Below are 16,806 nucleotides of genomic sequence, written 5' to 3' on the forward strand. Positions count from 1 at the left end.
AATTACTGTTCATCTCATGAAGAACGAAGTTCTCAGTAAGAGCCAGTTTGGCTTTCAAAAGGGCCGTTCAACAGAAGATGCAGTCTACGCACTTGCAAATGAAGTCCTAGAAACTCTTAATGAAAAAATGCTAGCACTTGGTGTCTTCTGTGATTTATCCAAAGCGTTTGACTGTGTTGATCACCAGATTCTCTTGCAAAAAGCAAAATTAGTAGGAATAAGTGGTGTTGCAGGCAATTGGCTACAATCGTACCTCCAAGACAGGAAACAAAAAGTTGTGTTGAATAGCTTGGGTGGAGTATGTGACACTTCCTCAGATTCTGAATGGAGTTCCATTACATGTGGAGTGCCCCAGGGCTCAATTCTTGGGCCACTATTATTCCTGATTTTTATAAATGATCTACCATCATGTACAAGCCTGCCGTGTAAATTTACATTATTTGCTGATGATACCACAATTTTTATGAGCAGTAGAACAGACAACAATCTTGAGGAACTCATTAATCACATACTCTCAGATATAGTTAATTGGTTCAAGGTGAATGGTCTCTCATTAAATTCCAGTAAGACCAGCTTTATTCAATTCTGTACAAAAACAGAAAAAGAGAGAGAGATAAGTGTGACATGTGGTAATCAACCAATAGTTAGAATGGAAACAACAAAATTTCTTGGAGTGCACATTGACAAGAAAATGAACTGGTCTTCACATATTATTGACCTCTGTAAGAGGCTTAGCTCTGCTACCTATGCTTTACGGGTTGTCACTACATGTGTTGAACCTAACACTGCAAAAGTGGCATATTATGGCTATTTTCATTGTCTCATTGAGTACGGAATTATTTTTTGGGGCAACCAGCCATTAGCAAGGAAAGTGTTCATTGCACAGAAGCGAGCTTTAAGAATTATATGTGGATTGCGCCCAAGAGACTCTTGTAGAAATAGTTTTCGTAATCTTAAAATATACACAACTACATGCCAATATATTTTTTCTCTCATGTGTTTTGTTTGTAAAAATATAGAGATATTTCAACCAAACAGTAATTATCACGAGCATAATACACGGAGGAAGAATGACATACACAGTGAACTCAGAAATTTGAGCTTGGCACAAAAGGGTGTCCACTACACTGGAGCAAAACTCTTCAATGCTCTTCCTCCCAAAATAAAGACAGAGATTCATAACAAGAGTGAGTTTAAGAAAGCACTAAAAATATTTTTGCTAGAAAAAGCTTTTTACAGTCTAGATGAATTTTTAACTAAATAAATTGTAATATTTTAATATTATATAATACAAGTTGACATAATGCCACTATGAATTTTATTTAACCTGAGCTCTGTAACTGTGTGTTCTCCGTATCTGTGTTCTGTAGTGTTTTAATGATTCTAAGAAAATATGTATTTTCTTTTTCTGTATTGCTGCCCAAAGAATTTACTGTATAAATTTTTATATAATTATGTACTCAAATTTCTGTATATGCTATTAGATTATCAGATTGTATTTGTAAAAAACTGACTCGTTCCACGTCCTTGTGTATCCAACACAGTTGGACCTATGGAACACGAAATAAATCAAATCAAATCAAATCAAATCAACACACACACACACACAAAAACCAGTGTTTGAGATAGGACGTCAAAATTCAATTTTTCAAATATATGTTTATCTTCTAGTGCATATCTTTCTGAAGAGTTTGACGTACAAAACATATATGTTTGAGGAAATGTAGGATGTGTTATTAGGTCTTAAGTGTGGCAAAGAGCAGTTCAACACATCTTCACACAGCATTCTTCTATCGCACATTACTGTATTTCACTCTGTGGAATTCATACATTTATATTTTGTAACGGAAGCCATTAAACATCTATTCAGGGCAGTGGAAATTAAAATGCACTGTGGTGCTTCTCCTACTTTCAGTTGGTCAGTTTGACATCCTACCCTCCCTAAAAACAATTGACAATTAATACAAGGTGGGATTGTTTGTGGCCGTGAGAATAACAACTCTTCAGAAAATTTGCACTCTTTATCGCCTATACCTAATAATTTTCTCTTTTGTGTGATGTAAAATTAAATATAGGAAACATAAAACCTGTAAAGACAAGAGACAAGCAAGACAGTACACATTTCTTCAATCCTTAGGTCCCAGCATTTTTTTCTCTCTAATCTTGCTACAACTTTACATCATGCTTTCCTTTCTGCAAAAGAATCAATTACCTCATCTAAGTTCATCAAACGTTTTACTACAAGAAAAACCAAAATGTCATTATGTAACACTGAAAACGCTGTCAATACGAATAGTACCCAAGAGTGTTGTGGTTTCTCGATTTGATTACATCTATTTTGTCATTGTTTGCGAGATAAAACAAAATAGGCTTTCTAATATTGTAGCAACTGTAACACATGCCAAATAAGTGAGACTGTTTTGGCACAAATGGTCATTTTTATCTACTTCCTTTATGTAAATAACACAACAGAATATAACAAATGAAATACCAATATCAAATGTCTATTATGCCTATTGCAAGCAAAAGGTTTTATGTAAGGAACAGTTTCACATTTCATTCATACACTCCAGTTTCTGAAGCATGAAACTGAAAAGTACTAGTGGAACGAAATTTTTGTATGAATCTGGAGCCATCATGTTGTTCTATATAATTTGTGTGATGTCCCATTTCTTCTCATTCCTCATTCTAACAAACAATTTTGTCATCACTAATTCTGTAACTACTTCTGCCATTGTCAAAACTTATTCTCTGGTTAACTTCTCTAACACTGCCGGAATTACCAGTTCAGTTATCCCATGTTTATTCTCCAGTTAGGTGTTATTACGTGCTTGTACAATGCATTTTCCACACTATTCTGAGAATAGAACTTAAGTGGCTGCTAACCAGGGACTGTAAAATTTCCCATTAGTAGTGTAGCAATCTGTCAAGAATTTTCTACCAAAATTTCATTTTCTTGGATAAGCCAAGAAGATAACATGTAATCTTTCTTACCTGTTATTCCTGTTAATCATTTATTTCCATTCTGGTGGTCTGAACCTATGGATTTCGCTAATAATTACAACAATGCTTAACATTCGCACACCCAGTCAACTACATAAACAAACAGCAATTGGTATTCACCTGGCTCAGCTCCTATAGCCCCATCCTATTTTGTCTGTGGGAAAGTTTGTTTATTTCTTGATGCAATGGGGATTCCCCTGCCCAAGACTTCACGTGCACTATGCACACATTCAAAAATCAACTCATAATTCATTCAAAAATCAACTTAGAATGTGTTCAAAAATCAATAGGGATGTGTTTCAAAATCATATGAATGATCGATAGACCAATGGGCACTAAATGCTAGGTGCTTTATGAAACAAGGTTTTTTTTCTTCAAGAATATGAATTTGGCACCCCCTGAAATTGCCACCTGAGAAAGATACCCGGTTTGAAACCCCCCCCCCCCCCTAGATCGGGGCCTGATGAAGATACTACCTACTGGTGACACATTAAAGTTTGTGGCAGACCAGGGCTCAAACCCGGATTTCCTGCTTGCTGCGAGCAATCACCCCAACCACTTTGTCTATCCAAGCACACTCCCAGCACTAACACCAGCTTCCATATGATGTGCTCAATAGGCAAAATGACAATTGCAATACTAACGTTGAATACATTTGTTTCCTTGAAACCCTGTGATAGGAATCCAAGTCGTTGTGAACGATAGGGTCATAAAAAGTATGACATATGGAAGTTTGGGTCAGTCCTGAAAGCATGCAAGGATAGCTGAAGTAGTTAAGGTGACCACTTGTGAAAAACGGGAAAACTAGGTTTGAGTGGCAGTGCACACAAATCTTCATGTGTCACCAACAGGTAATATGCAGACACTGTTTGAGATGCATTTATTATCATTTCTAGCAACATGCAATTTTTGCATAACATACATACTACAATATGAGGTCAAAAACCTGTATGGTTCTTTCTTCATCTGATTCAGCTAGATTAGTCTGCTCTTTCTTTTGACTACCAAAGTTTCGCAGCTGTACAAATTATACCTTTTCTCGTCAACATATTTTTATTGGCAACCTTTCAGATGCATCTGTGCACCTTTCTCACATTCCTGTTCAATTATTCCCTGTTTCTTGTATCCCCCCCCCCCCCCCCCCCCAGCCACAGTGTGTATTTCCACTGTTTTCTTTATCTTATTTTTTATTCCCTCTATTTTCTGTCAAATTATCTTCTTGGGAAAAATTTTACATTTAAATTCTTTAGCAGTTACCTATGTATCTATTGTTTCTACTCCCAAGTGCAATACTCTCTGAATTTTGTTTAAATGCTGTTCTATATATGGGCTACATGCTGGCCCTTTATTGGTTTGTAATTGACTACTTACGTCTATTCAAAAATTCCTCCATGGTAAAGTAGGGGCTGTCATGCAAAACCACCTTAATGTTCATTTAGAAACACTTCTTCTGTCTGTCAGACATTCTATTTCCATGGTTAGACTAATAAAGAGTTTTATAGCTGTGAATTTCACTGCTTTCTGTGCCAAAGTTAAATTCACTAGCAGAAAGTGCAGATAAATTTTCCCTCTACAATTGTATTTGTCCAAATCTGCATTACTCTCAAATTACAGATGATTTCTGAGAACAAAGTTCATGAATGAATGAATAAATCTACTGTGAGGCTGTGTTTAATATTCCCAAGTGTTTAACAGATGCTTACAAGAACCCACACAATTTTAATAACATTGTTCCGTGCAATAAATATTTTTTGCCAACATGAAGAGTTACCCGACAATATTATCCTGTCAGACATCAGAGAAATAAAATATGTTAAGTTACCCATTTCGAATATTCCCAAAGTTGTTAAATATTGTTATGGTGAAAGCAGTTCAACCTGAAAATTTTAGCAAGTCTGCTACAATTTTTTTCCCGTTTCAGTTATTATCAATACACAAAGCCAAGAACTTAGAATTTGCTACCCAGTGTATTATTTTTTGTTGGTACATTACAGTGATAGGAGATGGATATTTTTGACAGTTGTAACAGCTGCTATCAAGCAAGTTTCTAATTCCTCAGAGACACTGGCAATCAAAAGTACTAATAATAATTTCTATGGTGTGGAAAATTTTGGCAGAACATAAATAATTTAGGAGTGAAGATAAAAACTCACCAATATTGAAAGAATTGAGGTGCTGACAGGACCACAAAAAACATTACAACTTTGATAGCTTTTGGATGAACACATTAGCACACTCATATATGTACACCTACACTGTGCCGCCTGAAAACACAACACTGCTATTGCAGTTAGGCAGGTGAACTGGGTGAGGGGTTGTGTCAGGTGGTGTGGGTGAGGGGAGAAAATGGGCGGAGAATGGGAAGGAGATTTGGGAGAGGGTGGTTGACAGCTTGGAGGGAGGCAGCAGGGGTGTGAGATAGAAATGCAGGAAGGAGAGGCAGGAAGTTCATGGGACAAAATGTGACACAGGGGCCACCAATGAGTTTATGCACGATGACAGTGACATGGTGGTCTGGATTGGGAGAGGGTATAAGGACAAAGAAAGGGCAGCTGTTGGATAGACTAAGTGAGGTGGCGCAGTGGTTAGCACACTGGACTCATGTTCAGGAGGACAACAGTTCAAACCCGCATCCGGCCATCCAGATTTAGGTTTTCTGTGATATCCCTAAATTGCTCCAGGAAAATGTCGGGGTGTTTCCTTTGAAAGGGCATGGCCAGTTTTCTTCCCCATCCTTGACACAATCCAAACTAGTTCTCCATATCTAATGACCTCAATGTCAATGGGATGTTAAACCAAATCTTCCTTGCTTCCTTTTACTGGTGGGTAGAGGGTGTGGATGCAGGGGTTCAGCAGATATTAAGGCCTCAATCTCCGCTAACCTTCTGCACCCAAACCCTAACCAAGTCTCCCTTTCTTCTGTTCTGTCACCCAGTCCCAGAACACCCCTCTCTGTTACCATCATTGTGCACTGCATGAACTCGCTCACTCCAGTGTCACATTCCTCATTCGTGCACCTGCTACCTCTTCCTCTGACAGTCCTATCTTACACACCTGCCACCTCTCTCCAAGCAATCAGCCACACTACCCCAGCCCTCCCTCCCTCTTCATGGCTCTTTTCTCCCCTCACCCACTCCACACAGCACAATCACTCATCCTACTCTATCTGCCTAAATGCTGTCCAAGGATTGTGTAGTCAGTTGGCACAATGTAGCTGTATGGGTGTCTACATGCATATGCATGTGAAATCTAGCTCAAAAAATCATTTGTCCAGAAGCTAGTGAAGTTTTCATTCCTTTTTGTGTGCCTGTCTATGACTCAACAATTCCCTATTTGGTGAGTTGTTGCTTTGATGCCTACATTATATACATAATAATCATTTCTTAAGTTTCAAGATTAGTATGCAACATAACAGCAGAAAATGGCTTTTTACTGTAGATACTAAACTCAACAGCAAATTTAGGTAAAAGTACATTTATGGTGAGCCAAAGTGCTTGATCATTTGCTGCAGTTGGTAACTGACGATGAATCAGACAAAGTGAACTCGGTGAATATTGAGTTGTATGTGGGTAGCCAATGGCAATGGTAGTTCATAATTTCCTTTGCTATATAAATGAAGTTACCTGGTATTTTGTCTAAGCAGAACTATTAGGTCCCAATCTAATGACCACCTCTGAAATCATGACATATTCTGGAAAAAATAGCCAAATATTTGTGACAATGAATATTATATGATCAAGCAATTCTAACTGGTACTGTATCCTATCATCTGACTGGCTAAGACCAACGATAAATTCCCAACAGAAGCACACAGTAAATTAGTCTAAGTTTATATTTAACTAATAGAACACTTGCTTAGGATAACCTAATGAAAAAGTAAAGGAATTCATGTGAGAGAGGTTATCTAAGCCATTTTTCATGTAAAAATGATACATCTCTTTCTTCCACGCAAGAAGAAATAAACCTCTCTGTTAGACCGTAGTTGACACAAAGGCGAATTTATCAATATTAACTGCTGGACTTTTGGGTTAATAGTGTCAGATATGCACTAAACATGTGAACATTTTTCATAAGGGTGAAGTTATAATTAACATCATCACTCATAAGTATAACCATTTCACATAAAACATGTAGTTTTCACAGCACATAAGACATAAAAATAATGGAAAACTACTTTACCTAGTTGTCCTGATTTATGTGATTGTCGGGGCAAATGTGGTCCTTTCATCTTGCATGTTGGCCAACGGTTCCATTCCACTGTACACACGACAACACTGGCGGGGCAAGTCTCCAAGTGTTCTCCCCTCTCTTTGCGAGGCATGGTAAATGGGCACCCATTTCCAGAATTAATGCAAGGAACTCTTAAATTCAGACACAATAGTAAATGTTCTGACATTTTGCACTTGTGGAACATAAATCCACAATCATTTGGGCAGTCAATAATACCACATTTCTCAGTTCTCAGTCCTTTTGCTTTGCATTCTTTAACTTTAATGCAGTTCTGACAATGACTGTGATCCTCATCAAGTGGAAGACCTAACTTTTTACACTCTGGATGCATCTTTTATGTCTTGTGTTCGAAATATTTCTTAAAATACCTGGAACAATGGAAAAGTAAAGCTAATATAAGTATAGTATCTTTTACTTAGTAATTATTTGTAGACAGACTGTCACATCAACACAAACAATAAATTATATGAAACAAGAGATTAATAAAACTTGCCAACAGCCAATGTTACAACATCTGATTCAGCATTAGATTTTTACTCTAAATGACTGCTTACAATTTGAGATAAACTATTTCTGTAACACAATCTGTCTTTTATTGTAAAAATATGATGCTGTTTAATTTAGTGCAATGTTGTTGTTGTTGTTGTGGTCTTCAGTCCTGAGACTGGTTTGATGCAGCTCTCCATGCTACTCTATCCTGTGCAAGCTCCTTCATCTCCCAGTACCTACTGCAACCTATATCCTTCTGAATCTGCTTAGTGTATTCATCTCTTGGTCTCCCTCTACGATTTTTACCCTCCACGCTGCCCTCCAATGCTAAATTTGTGATCCCTTGATGCCTCAGAAGATGTCCTACCAACCGATCCCTTCTTCTAGTCAAGTTGTGCCACGAACTTCTCTTCTCCCCAATCCTATTCAATACCTCCTCATTAGTTACATGATCTACCCAATTAATCTTCAACATTCTTCTGTAGCACCACATTTCGAAAGCTTCTATTCTCTTCTTGTCCACACTATTTACTGTCCATGTTTCACTTCCATACATGGCTACACTCCATACAAATACTTTCAGAAACGACTTCCTGACACTTAAATCTATACTCGATGTTAACAAATTTCTCTTCTTCAGAAACGATTTCCTTGCCATTGCCAGTCTACATTTTATATCCTCTCTACTTCGACCATCATCAGTTATTTTGCCCCCCAAATAGCAAAACTCCTTTACTACTTTACGTGTCTCATTTCCTAATCTAATTCCCTCAGCATCACCCGACTTAATTCGACTACATTCCATTAGCCTCGTTTTGCTTTTGTTGATGTTCATCTTATATCCTCTTTTCAAGACACTGTCCATTCCGTTCAACTGCTCTTCCAAGTCCTTTGCTGTCTCTGACAGAATTACAATGTCATCGGCGAACCTCAAAGTTTTTATTTCTCCTCCCTGGATTTTAATACCTACTCCGAATTTTTCTTTCGTTTCCTTTACTGCTTGCTCAATATACAGATTGAATAACATTGGGGAGAGGCTACAACCCTGTCACACTCCCTTCCCAACCACTGCTTCCCTTTCATGCCCATCGACTCTTATAACTGCCATCTGGTTTCTGTACAAATTGTAAATAGCCTTTCGCTCCCTGTTTTTTACTTCTGCCGCCTTTAGAATTTGAAAGAGAGTGTTCCAGTCAACATTGTCAAAAGCTTTCTCTGAGTCTACAAATGCTAGAAACGTAGGTTTGCCTTTCCTTAATCTTTCTTCTAAGATAAGTCATAAGGTCAGTATTGCCTCACGTGTTCCAACATTTCTACAGAATCCAAACTGATCTTCCCCGAGGTCAGCTTCCACCAGTTTTTCCATTCGTCTGTAAATAATTCATGTTAGTATTTTGCAGCTGTGACTTATTAAACTGATAGTTTGGTAATTTTCACATCTGTCAACACCTGCTTTCTTTGGGATTGGAATTATTATATTCTTCTTGAAGTCTGAGGGTATTTCGCCTGTCTCATACATCTTGCTCACCAGATGGTAGAGTTTTGTCAGGACTGGCTCTCTAAAGGCCGTCAGTAGTTCTAATGGAATGTTGTCTACTCCCGGGGCCTCGTTTCGACTCAGGTCTTTCAGTGCTCTGTCAAACTCTTCACGCAGTATATACGAAGACAGTAACTTGTTCTTCAAAGAACAGTTACTGTTGATGACCGTGCAGCTTTTCCCTGGAATAAATGATGACTAACTGACAACCTCAGCTGCCGACAGGTGTTGTTGTTATACCTCAATGTGGACAGCTGAAAATGTGTGCCCCGACCGGGACTCGAATCCGGGATCTCCTGCTTACATGGCAGACGCTCTATCCATCTGAGCCACCGAGGATACAGATGAATAGCGCAACTGTGGACAGTTGGGAATGTTAGTCTCACAGGAAGCGTGCAACGGATAAGTCCCTGCAGTCGCGCTATTCATCTGTATCATCGGTGGCTCAGATGGATAGAGCGTCTGCCATGTAAGCAGGAGATCCCGGGTTCGAGTCCCGGTCGGGGCACACATTTTCAGCTGTCCACATCGAGGTATAACAACAATACATGTCGGCAGCTGAGGTTGCCAGTTAGTCATAATTTTTTCACGCAGTATCGTATCTCCCATTTCATCTTCATCTACATCCTCTTCCATTTCCATAATATTGTCCTCAAGTACATCGCCCTTGTATAGACCCTCTATATACTCCTTCCATCTTTCTGCTTTTCCTGCTTTGCTTAGAACTGGGTTTCCATCTGAGCTATTGATATTCATACAAGTGGCTCTCTTTTCTCCAAAGGTCTCTTTAATTTTCCTGTAGGCAGTATCTATCTTACCCCTAGTGAGATAAGCCTCTACATCCTTACATTTGTCCTCTAGCCACGCCTGCTTAGCAGTTTTGCACTTCCTGTCGATCTCATTTTTGAGACGTTTGTATTCCTTTTTGCCTGCTTCATTTACTGCATTTTTATATTTTCTCCTTTCACCAATTAAATTCAATATTTCTTCTGTTACCCAAGGATTTCTGCTAGCCCTTGTCTTTTTACCTACTTGATCCTCTGCTGCCTTCACTACTTCATCCCTCAGAGCTACCCATTCTTCTTCTACTGTATTTCTTTCCCCCATTCCTGTCAATTGTTCCCTTATGCTCCCCCTGAAACTCTGTACAACCTTTGGTTTGGTCAGTTTATCCAGGCCCCATCTCCTTAAATTCCCACCTTTTTGCAATTTCTTCAGTTTTAATCTACAGTTCATAACCAATAGATTGTGGCCAGAGTCCACATCTACCCCTGGAAATGTCTTACAATTTAAAAACTGGTTCCTAAATCTCTGACTTACCATTATATAATCTGTCTGATACCTTTTAGTATCTCCAGGGTTCTTCCATGTATACAACCTTCTTTTATGATTCTTGAACCAAGTGTTAGCTATGATTAAGTTATGGTGGTGGTGGTTAGTGTTTAACGTCCCGTCGACAACGAGGTCATTAGAGACGGAGCGCAAGCTCGGGTTAGGGAAGGACTGGGAAGGAAATCGGCCGTGCCCTTTCAACGGAACCATCCCGGCATTTGCCTGAAACGATTTAGGGAAATCACAGAAAACCTAAATCAGGATGGCCGGAGACGGGATTGAACCGTCGTCCTCCCGAATGCGAGTCCAGTGTGCTAACCACTGCGCCACCTGATTAAGTTATGCTCTGTGCAAAATTCTACCAGACGGCTTCCTCTTTCATTTCTTACCCCCAATCCATATTCACCTAGTATGTTTCCTTCTCTCCCTTTTGCTACTCTCGAATTCCAGTCACCCATGACTATTAAATTTTCGTCTCCCTTCACTACCTGAATAATTTCTTTTATCTCATCATACATTTCTTCAATTTCTTCGTCAGCTGCAGAGCTAGTTGGCACATAAACTTGTACTACTGTAGTAGGTGTGGGCTTCATGACTATCTTGGCCACTATAATACATTCACTATGCTGTTTGTAGTAGCTTACCCACACTCCTATTTTTTTATTCATTATTAAACCTACTCCTGCATTACCCCTATTTGATTTTGTATTTATAACCCCGTATTCACCTGATCAGAAGTCTTGTTCCTCCTGCCACCGAACTTCACTGATTCCCACTATATTTAACTTTAACCTATCCATTTCCCTTTTTAAACTTTCTAACCTACTTGCCCGATTAAGGGATCTGACATTCCACACTCCGATCTGTAGAATGCCAGTTTTCTTTCTCCTGATAATGACGTTCTCCTGAGTGGGGGATGCGGAGCGCGTAACCCCTTTCACCACACACCTGGGTGTCTTTGCCCAAGCTATCTACGGTGGGCAGAGTGGAATAATTTATAGAAATTAAATTATTGCCTTGACTATTTTCTACTGTCTTCAGTTAATCACAGGTCCACTGAGCCAAGGAGGCTGCTAGGTTCACAACAGATCCTTCAGGCTTTAAACTGACTGTCTCTGACTACAGAGCAACATTACACTACATAAGTGGCAATCTCATATGCTTCCCTGAGCTCATGCGGATAGATGCAACTATATTTCAATTCACTGTTGTACGCATCAACATTTAAATAGTAGCTTTTACTGTCGTACAAGCTACATTCAGTAATATTGAGCCTTTTAATTGGCTGCATTTGTTTTCCTTCTGTTTCTTTAGTACTGTGTGAAAGAAGTCTAAGTTAATTTTATTTGAACAATTCTTTGCCAGAAAGAACCTGCCTGATTACTTCAGTCCCTGAATTTTCTGCTCCCCAAAACATACTCTGTTCAATATAGGGTTATCTACCTTGCAATTAATGGATGTCAGTGTAAATAAATATTGTTGGCCAGTCTGTAAAGATTAGCACACAGCACACTACCTTGCAAGACAGGCAGGAGAGAGAGAGTCTCAACACCGGGAGCCAGCGTGCTGTTCATAGGTAGCATTCCCTCTCATGTAGGCAAATGCTGGGATAGTACCAAAGCTCTAACTCAGGGAATTCTATACACAAACTGTTAAAATACAATAACACACACAACAAAAGTTTACATAACTCACAGGTAGATGGTGTACACGACTTCCATCCCTTAAGTTAACCAATGACTGTTGTGACAGATGGCCATCTCGCCATAAAGTTAAAGTAAAATAATTTTTCCAAATCATAAATACAGAAGGTTCTGTATAACGTAATAAAGGCTATGGAAGACAGAGACTAGAAATTTAGAGGATAACTCTGTTTTGTGTGCTCCTGGTCCACACCTATTGCAGGTCCAACCACATTTACATGCAACAATAGTCTGTCTGTATTTCTGACATCTGAAACACATCACAGGCTTTGACATAAAAAGTGTTGAAGTGTAAGCCCATCTGGACTCTGGCAAAGCATGTGAGCTGAATGTTTAAATGAGTACTACTCTTTTCTCCAATGTACCTTTTACTTTTATCATTTTTTTTTATTTTTTATTTCTGTGACATCAGTATCTGCATAATCTTCCTGTGACTCTCATGTCTAGGTTAATAATGTCACAGCATGACACAACATCCTTACAGAAGTTGAATGTTCTGTGCAGTAATTTTGCTGTTTGAATGGTGTTAGTCTATAGGTTAAATTTTGCAACATTTTTAGTTTTCAAGAAAGCTAATAATATTTCCAACAATTTCTGATTTTGTGGAGGAAAAATATTTTCCAAGCAGCTTAAATCTCTCATAACAACAAGATGCCAATGTTGATACAATGCCGACCTTCTAATGACCATATGTTTGTTTTATACAAGGGTTGATCAGGAAGACTCTCTCCATAAGTTTGGCTTGGTGGGTTGACTGTCCATGCCCCTGATAGTACACAAATGGTGGGCTGACCGTTCATGTCTTGTAGCAAACAAAAGGAGCTAGGAGTGTTACAAGTTGACAATTTGTTTTCGCATAATACCTATATGAATCAACACATATTAACACAGATAGTCAGGCATACATAAGTGAGATTAATACAACTGAATGTGGTAAATGCTCTGCAGACTGGTCACTGACAACTGTTCCACTTCATCAGTCATCCAAACTACTGACATGCCCACCATTATGATAGTGTCATGGATCAAAGAAGAGATGTGGTACTGACACAGTAATGTGTCTGGAAACTACTGCTGGTAGATTGAGATGTTTCTTTTTCTTAAAATCTCCTTTCAATGCTAAGCAGAAGTAAATAAGGTGCCTGCACTCTACAAAATAAAACAAAGTCTGAAAGATCATCATGAGGTCCTCATTTGATCTATGTACCTGCTCGAAAGTTACAAATGTAATATTCAGCTACCCTCAAATCAGCTAACAAAATAATACCACAAAAATTCAAGTCTTTGACTCAATCAGTATAATTATATCATCATACATAATTGCAAGAAATCCCATTTTTATTGTTATCAGTAAAAATAACAGCAGCATTTGGTTGTTAAAAGTATTATTATGTTATTATCTCATAATTGAACCCAATGTATGTATCACTGCTGTTTAAATTACTGAACCAAGCAAACTATCACACAACAGCATATATTTTACTTCAGATTCAACACTATAAGAATCCATACCCCACATGAAACATTAAAATATGTTATTTACTCCACTGCTTTAATTAGTTGTTCATGAGTAAGACTTTTCTACTGCTAAAAGCATAAATCCATGTTGAGTACTATGCCATGCTCCATGCCTTGGTTTCATAACCATAACATTTCTATTACATGTTAATTCTCAACACTTCCTTCTATAAATTCTCTGTGTTACTCACTTAGCTGTCAAAACAGCATTACATAATGATAAGACGCTTCAATATTATCAGGTAATCTAAAACCATCAATGGTATACAACATATTAAAATCTTTCCAACCAAAATAATGACAAATAATACTGTATCTATTGAGTGAGCTGCCGAGACCAGTAACGCACATTGTGATTTTCATTAAAATATCGTATTACACGATTTCCTTCGATCTTTGGCTGATATGCAGAAGCACATATGGTATCATAGAACATAAAATGAGTTAATGTACAACAAGTTTTACATATATGTTTTAAAAAATTGTCAAAGTGTTGGCATACTAAACACATTACCAATTGCTCCGGGTCCAAAACAAAACATCATAAATCAATTTTTGCAATAATGTCGTTCTCATACATTCAAGCATATCCTAAATGAGGAGGAGGGTGGACTTACACAACTTTCATTTTTGTCACTAAACTGCCTGTTTACGTTATGACTTCTGACAACTACCTTTTGAATTTAATAAAAAATCATCAACTGTTTGGCGGTCAAGGAAAAATACTTACAGTATTTGCAAAATATATGCCCTTTGGTTTATTTCATATTCTGAAGACGTTATTCTTTCGACCAATGGTGATACTTGAGACTTTTTTTGTACACGAGCGGCTTCGGCCGCAACTGCTGCTCTTGAGAACACATTGACAGTTCGTTTTGACACTTCCACCTAACCTTATCAAACAGTATCGTGGCTATCATGATTGAAAGTTAGCCTCACAACATCTGTTTATATGAAAATTTTCAGGCTTAAATAACGCAATACACAAACATAACACTCAATCATTCGCTCTCTCTATTGTAAAACACACCTCATGCAACAGCAACACTGCTTATCGGCAAAGATATTGCAAGACATGCCAAATGCTTAACCTCCTTGCTCTTTCTTGTGAGCCTAGGCGGGAGATAAAAAGCGTTGGTGGATGGAACCAATCCACTTCAAACCCGACCTCTAAGTATCAGTGCAGCAATCTGATCATTATAAATAAGTGCTGTAAACTAATTTCTGCTTGATGTGCATGGCTACAACAGCCAAATAATTATCAAGTACACTTCATTGTGTTAAACATTTACCATGACAAGTTCGTTATTATTTCATCAATGAAAGTAATTCAAACGTCTTTTAACATATTGTACATCCATGAGAACAGTCTCAATTAACCTTCGCAATACCAGGTTGGGGGAGAGCCTACTTAACCACTCGCACGAACAAAGTTAACACTCGGTGCTGTGGCAGATGGGAGCGACCGTGTCAATGGGAAATGCCTTTTTGCGGTCGCTCCCATCAGCCATTACTATGAGTGTCAACTTAGTTTGAGTGAATCAAACCTATCCCTTTAAAATACTGTAATCTGGTCACGTACTTTTGTTGTGTCACCGCCAGACACCACACTTGCTAGGTGGTAGCCTTTAAATCGGCCGCGGTCCGTTAGTATACGTCGGACCCGCGTGTCGCCACTATCAGTGATTGCAGACCGAACGCCGCCACACGGCAAGTCTAGCACTCGCCCCAGTTGTACAGCCGACTTTGCTAGCGATGCTTCACTGACAAATTACGCTCTCATTTGCCGAGACGATAGTTAGCATAGCCTTCAGCTACGTCATTTGCTACGACCTAGCAAGGCGCCATTACCAGTTACTATTGATGCTGTAACACATGTACCGTCAAGAGCGATGTTCACCAATTATGGATTAAAGTTAAGTATTCCAGAAGCTACGTACCTTTTTTGCTAGTCTCATTTCCGTGTCCTGTTGCAGACCTCACGCCAGCCTGCGTGAGTTTAAACGCGTGCCTTTCGGCTTCCTCATAGTGGATTGGCTGTCTTGCCAATCCACAACAACTTTACATTTAAAAATTTCGAAAAGAAGGTTTATTTTTATTGATTTCTTATACCAGATTCGATAACTGATTTGAATTTTTCGCTTAAACATAAACCAAAATTTTTAAGTATCCGTAGTAAATGTGACTTTTCGCAATAAAATAATGTCGTATTCATATTTTCAAGTTCACGATCCTCCTTACACATCCTTAGGTCTTTAAAAAGAATGTTGCGAATAAAACGTAACGATAATTAATGAAACCTGTATTTATCAAAATACTCACAGTGGTGTGCCGTGACAATTCAGACAACTGAAGCACTGAATATTATAGTTATATTATTAATTATAATTGTAAGGTGGCAGATTTCAGCACCTTACATGAGATTGATTCAGAAAGTAAATGACAAATACCACGTGGACAGGTAGAGCCATTAGGCAGAAATAATACTAATAGCAAACCCAAGGTTCATACTGGTACATAAGATTTTGAGAACTTTGCATATTATCATTGGGAACATGGTTTGGATGGACACAGGAAAGAGCTGTTTTGAGCTGTGGAACAAGCAATGTGGCCGGTGGCTGGCCAGAGCTTCACACAGTAGCTGCTTTGGCGGCAGAGTGTCACCAGTGACTGTAGGGGGCGCCGGGCGAGCCTGAGACCCCACAGGTGGAATGAGAGAGAGAGAGAGCATACATGCGAGACAGAGAGAGACACTGCTTCTCGCCGTTACGGCAATACAACGGTTGGAACGGGACACCAATGCGGCGCGCCTGTGAAAGCTGGGAGAACTGCGCGAAATTTCAGAGTCCTGATTGGTCGAAAATGTGCAGGGATACATGTGAGAGGAGCTAGGAAGTTTGGCGGCAACAAGAGGTACTGAGGACTCTGGTGTCTGGTGCGGTGCTGGGCAGACAAGGAGAGTCTGGTCGACGAGTGGAGGGCTAAACATACTTA

General features: G+C 38.8%; 1 protein-coding gene across 2 annotated transcripts in view; it reads right to left on the minus strand.

Annotated features, from left to right (window-relative positions):
* LOC126248629 (F-box only protein 30-like) overlaps window positions 1-14,829 on the minus strand; it is a 77,651-nt gene extending 62,822 nt beyond the window's left edge. For both annotated transcript variants that reach the window (XM_049949804.1, XM_049949803.1), the window contains exons 1-2: window positions 14,543-14,829; window positions 7,183-7,601 (exon numbers count right to left, since the gene is read on the minus strand). In XM_049949804.1, coding sequence (XP_049805761.1) covers window positions 7,183-7,564 — 382 coding nt within the window. In that variant the 5' untranslated portion in view covers window positions 7,565-7,601; window positions 14,543-14,829. The remainder of the gene's footprint in view (window positions 1-7,182; window positions 7,602-14,542) is intronic.
* Window positions 14,830-16,806: the final 1,977 nt, after the last annotated feature.

Source organism: Schistocerca nitens, chromosome 3 (genome assembly GCF_023898315.1).
Source record: "Schistocerca nitens isolate TAMUIC-IGC-003100 chromosome 3, iqSchNite1.1, whole genome shotgun sequence".
In the NCBI taxonomy this organism is placed as follows: Eukaryota; Metazoa; Arthropoda; class Insecta; order Orthoptera; family Acrididae; genus Schistocerca; species Schistocerca nitens.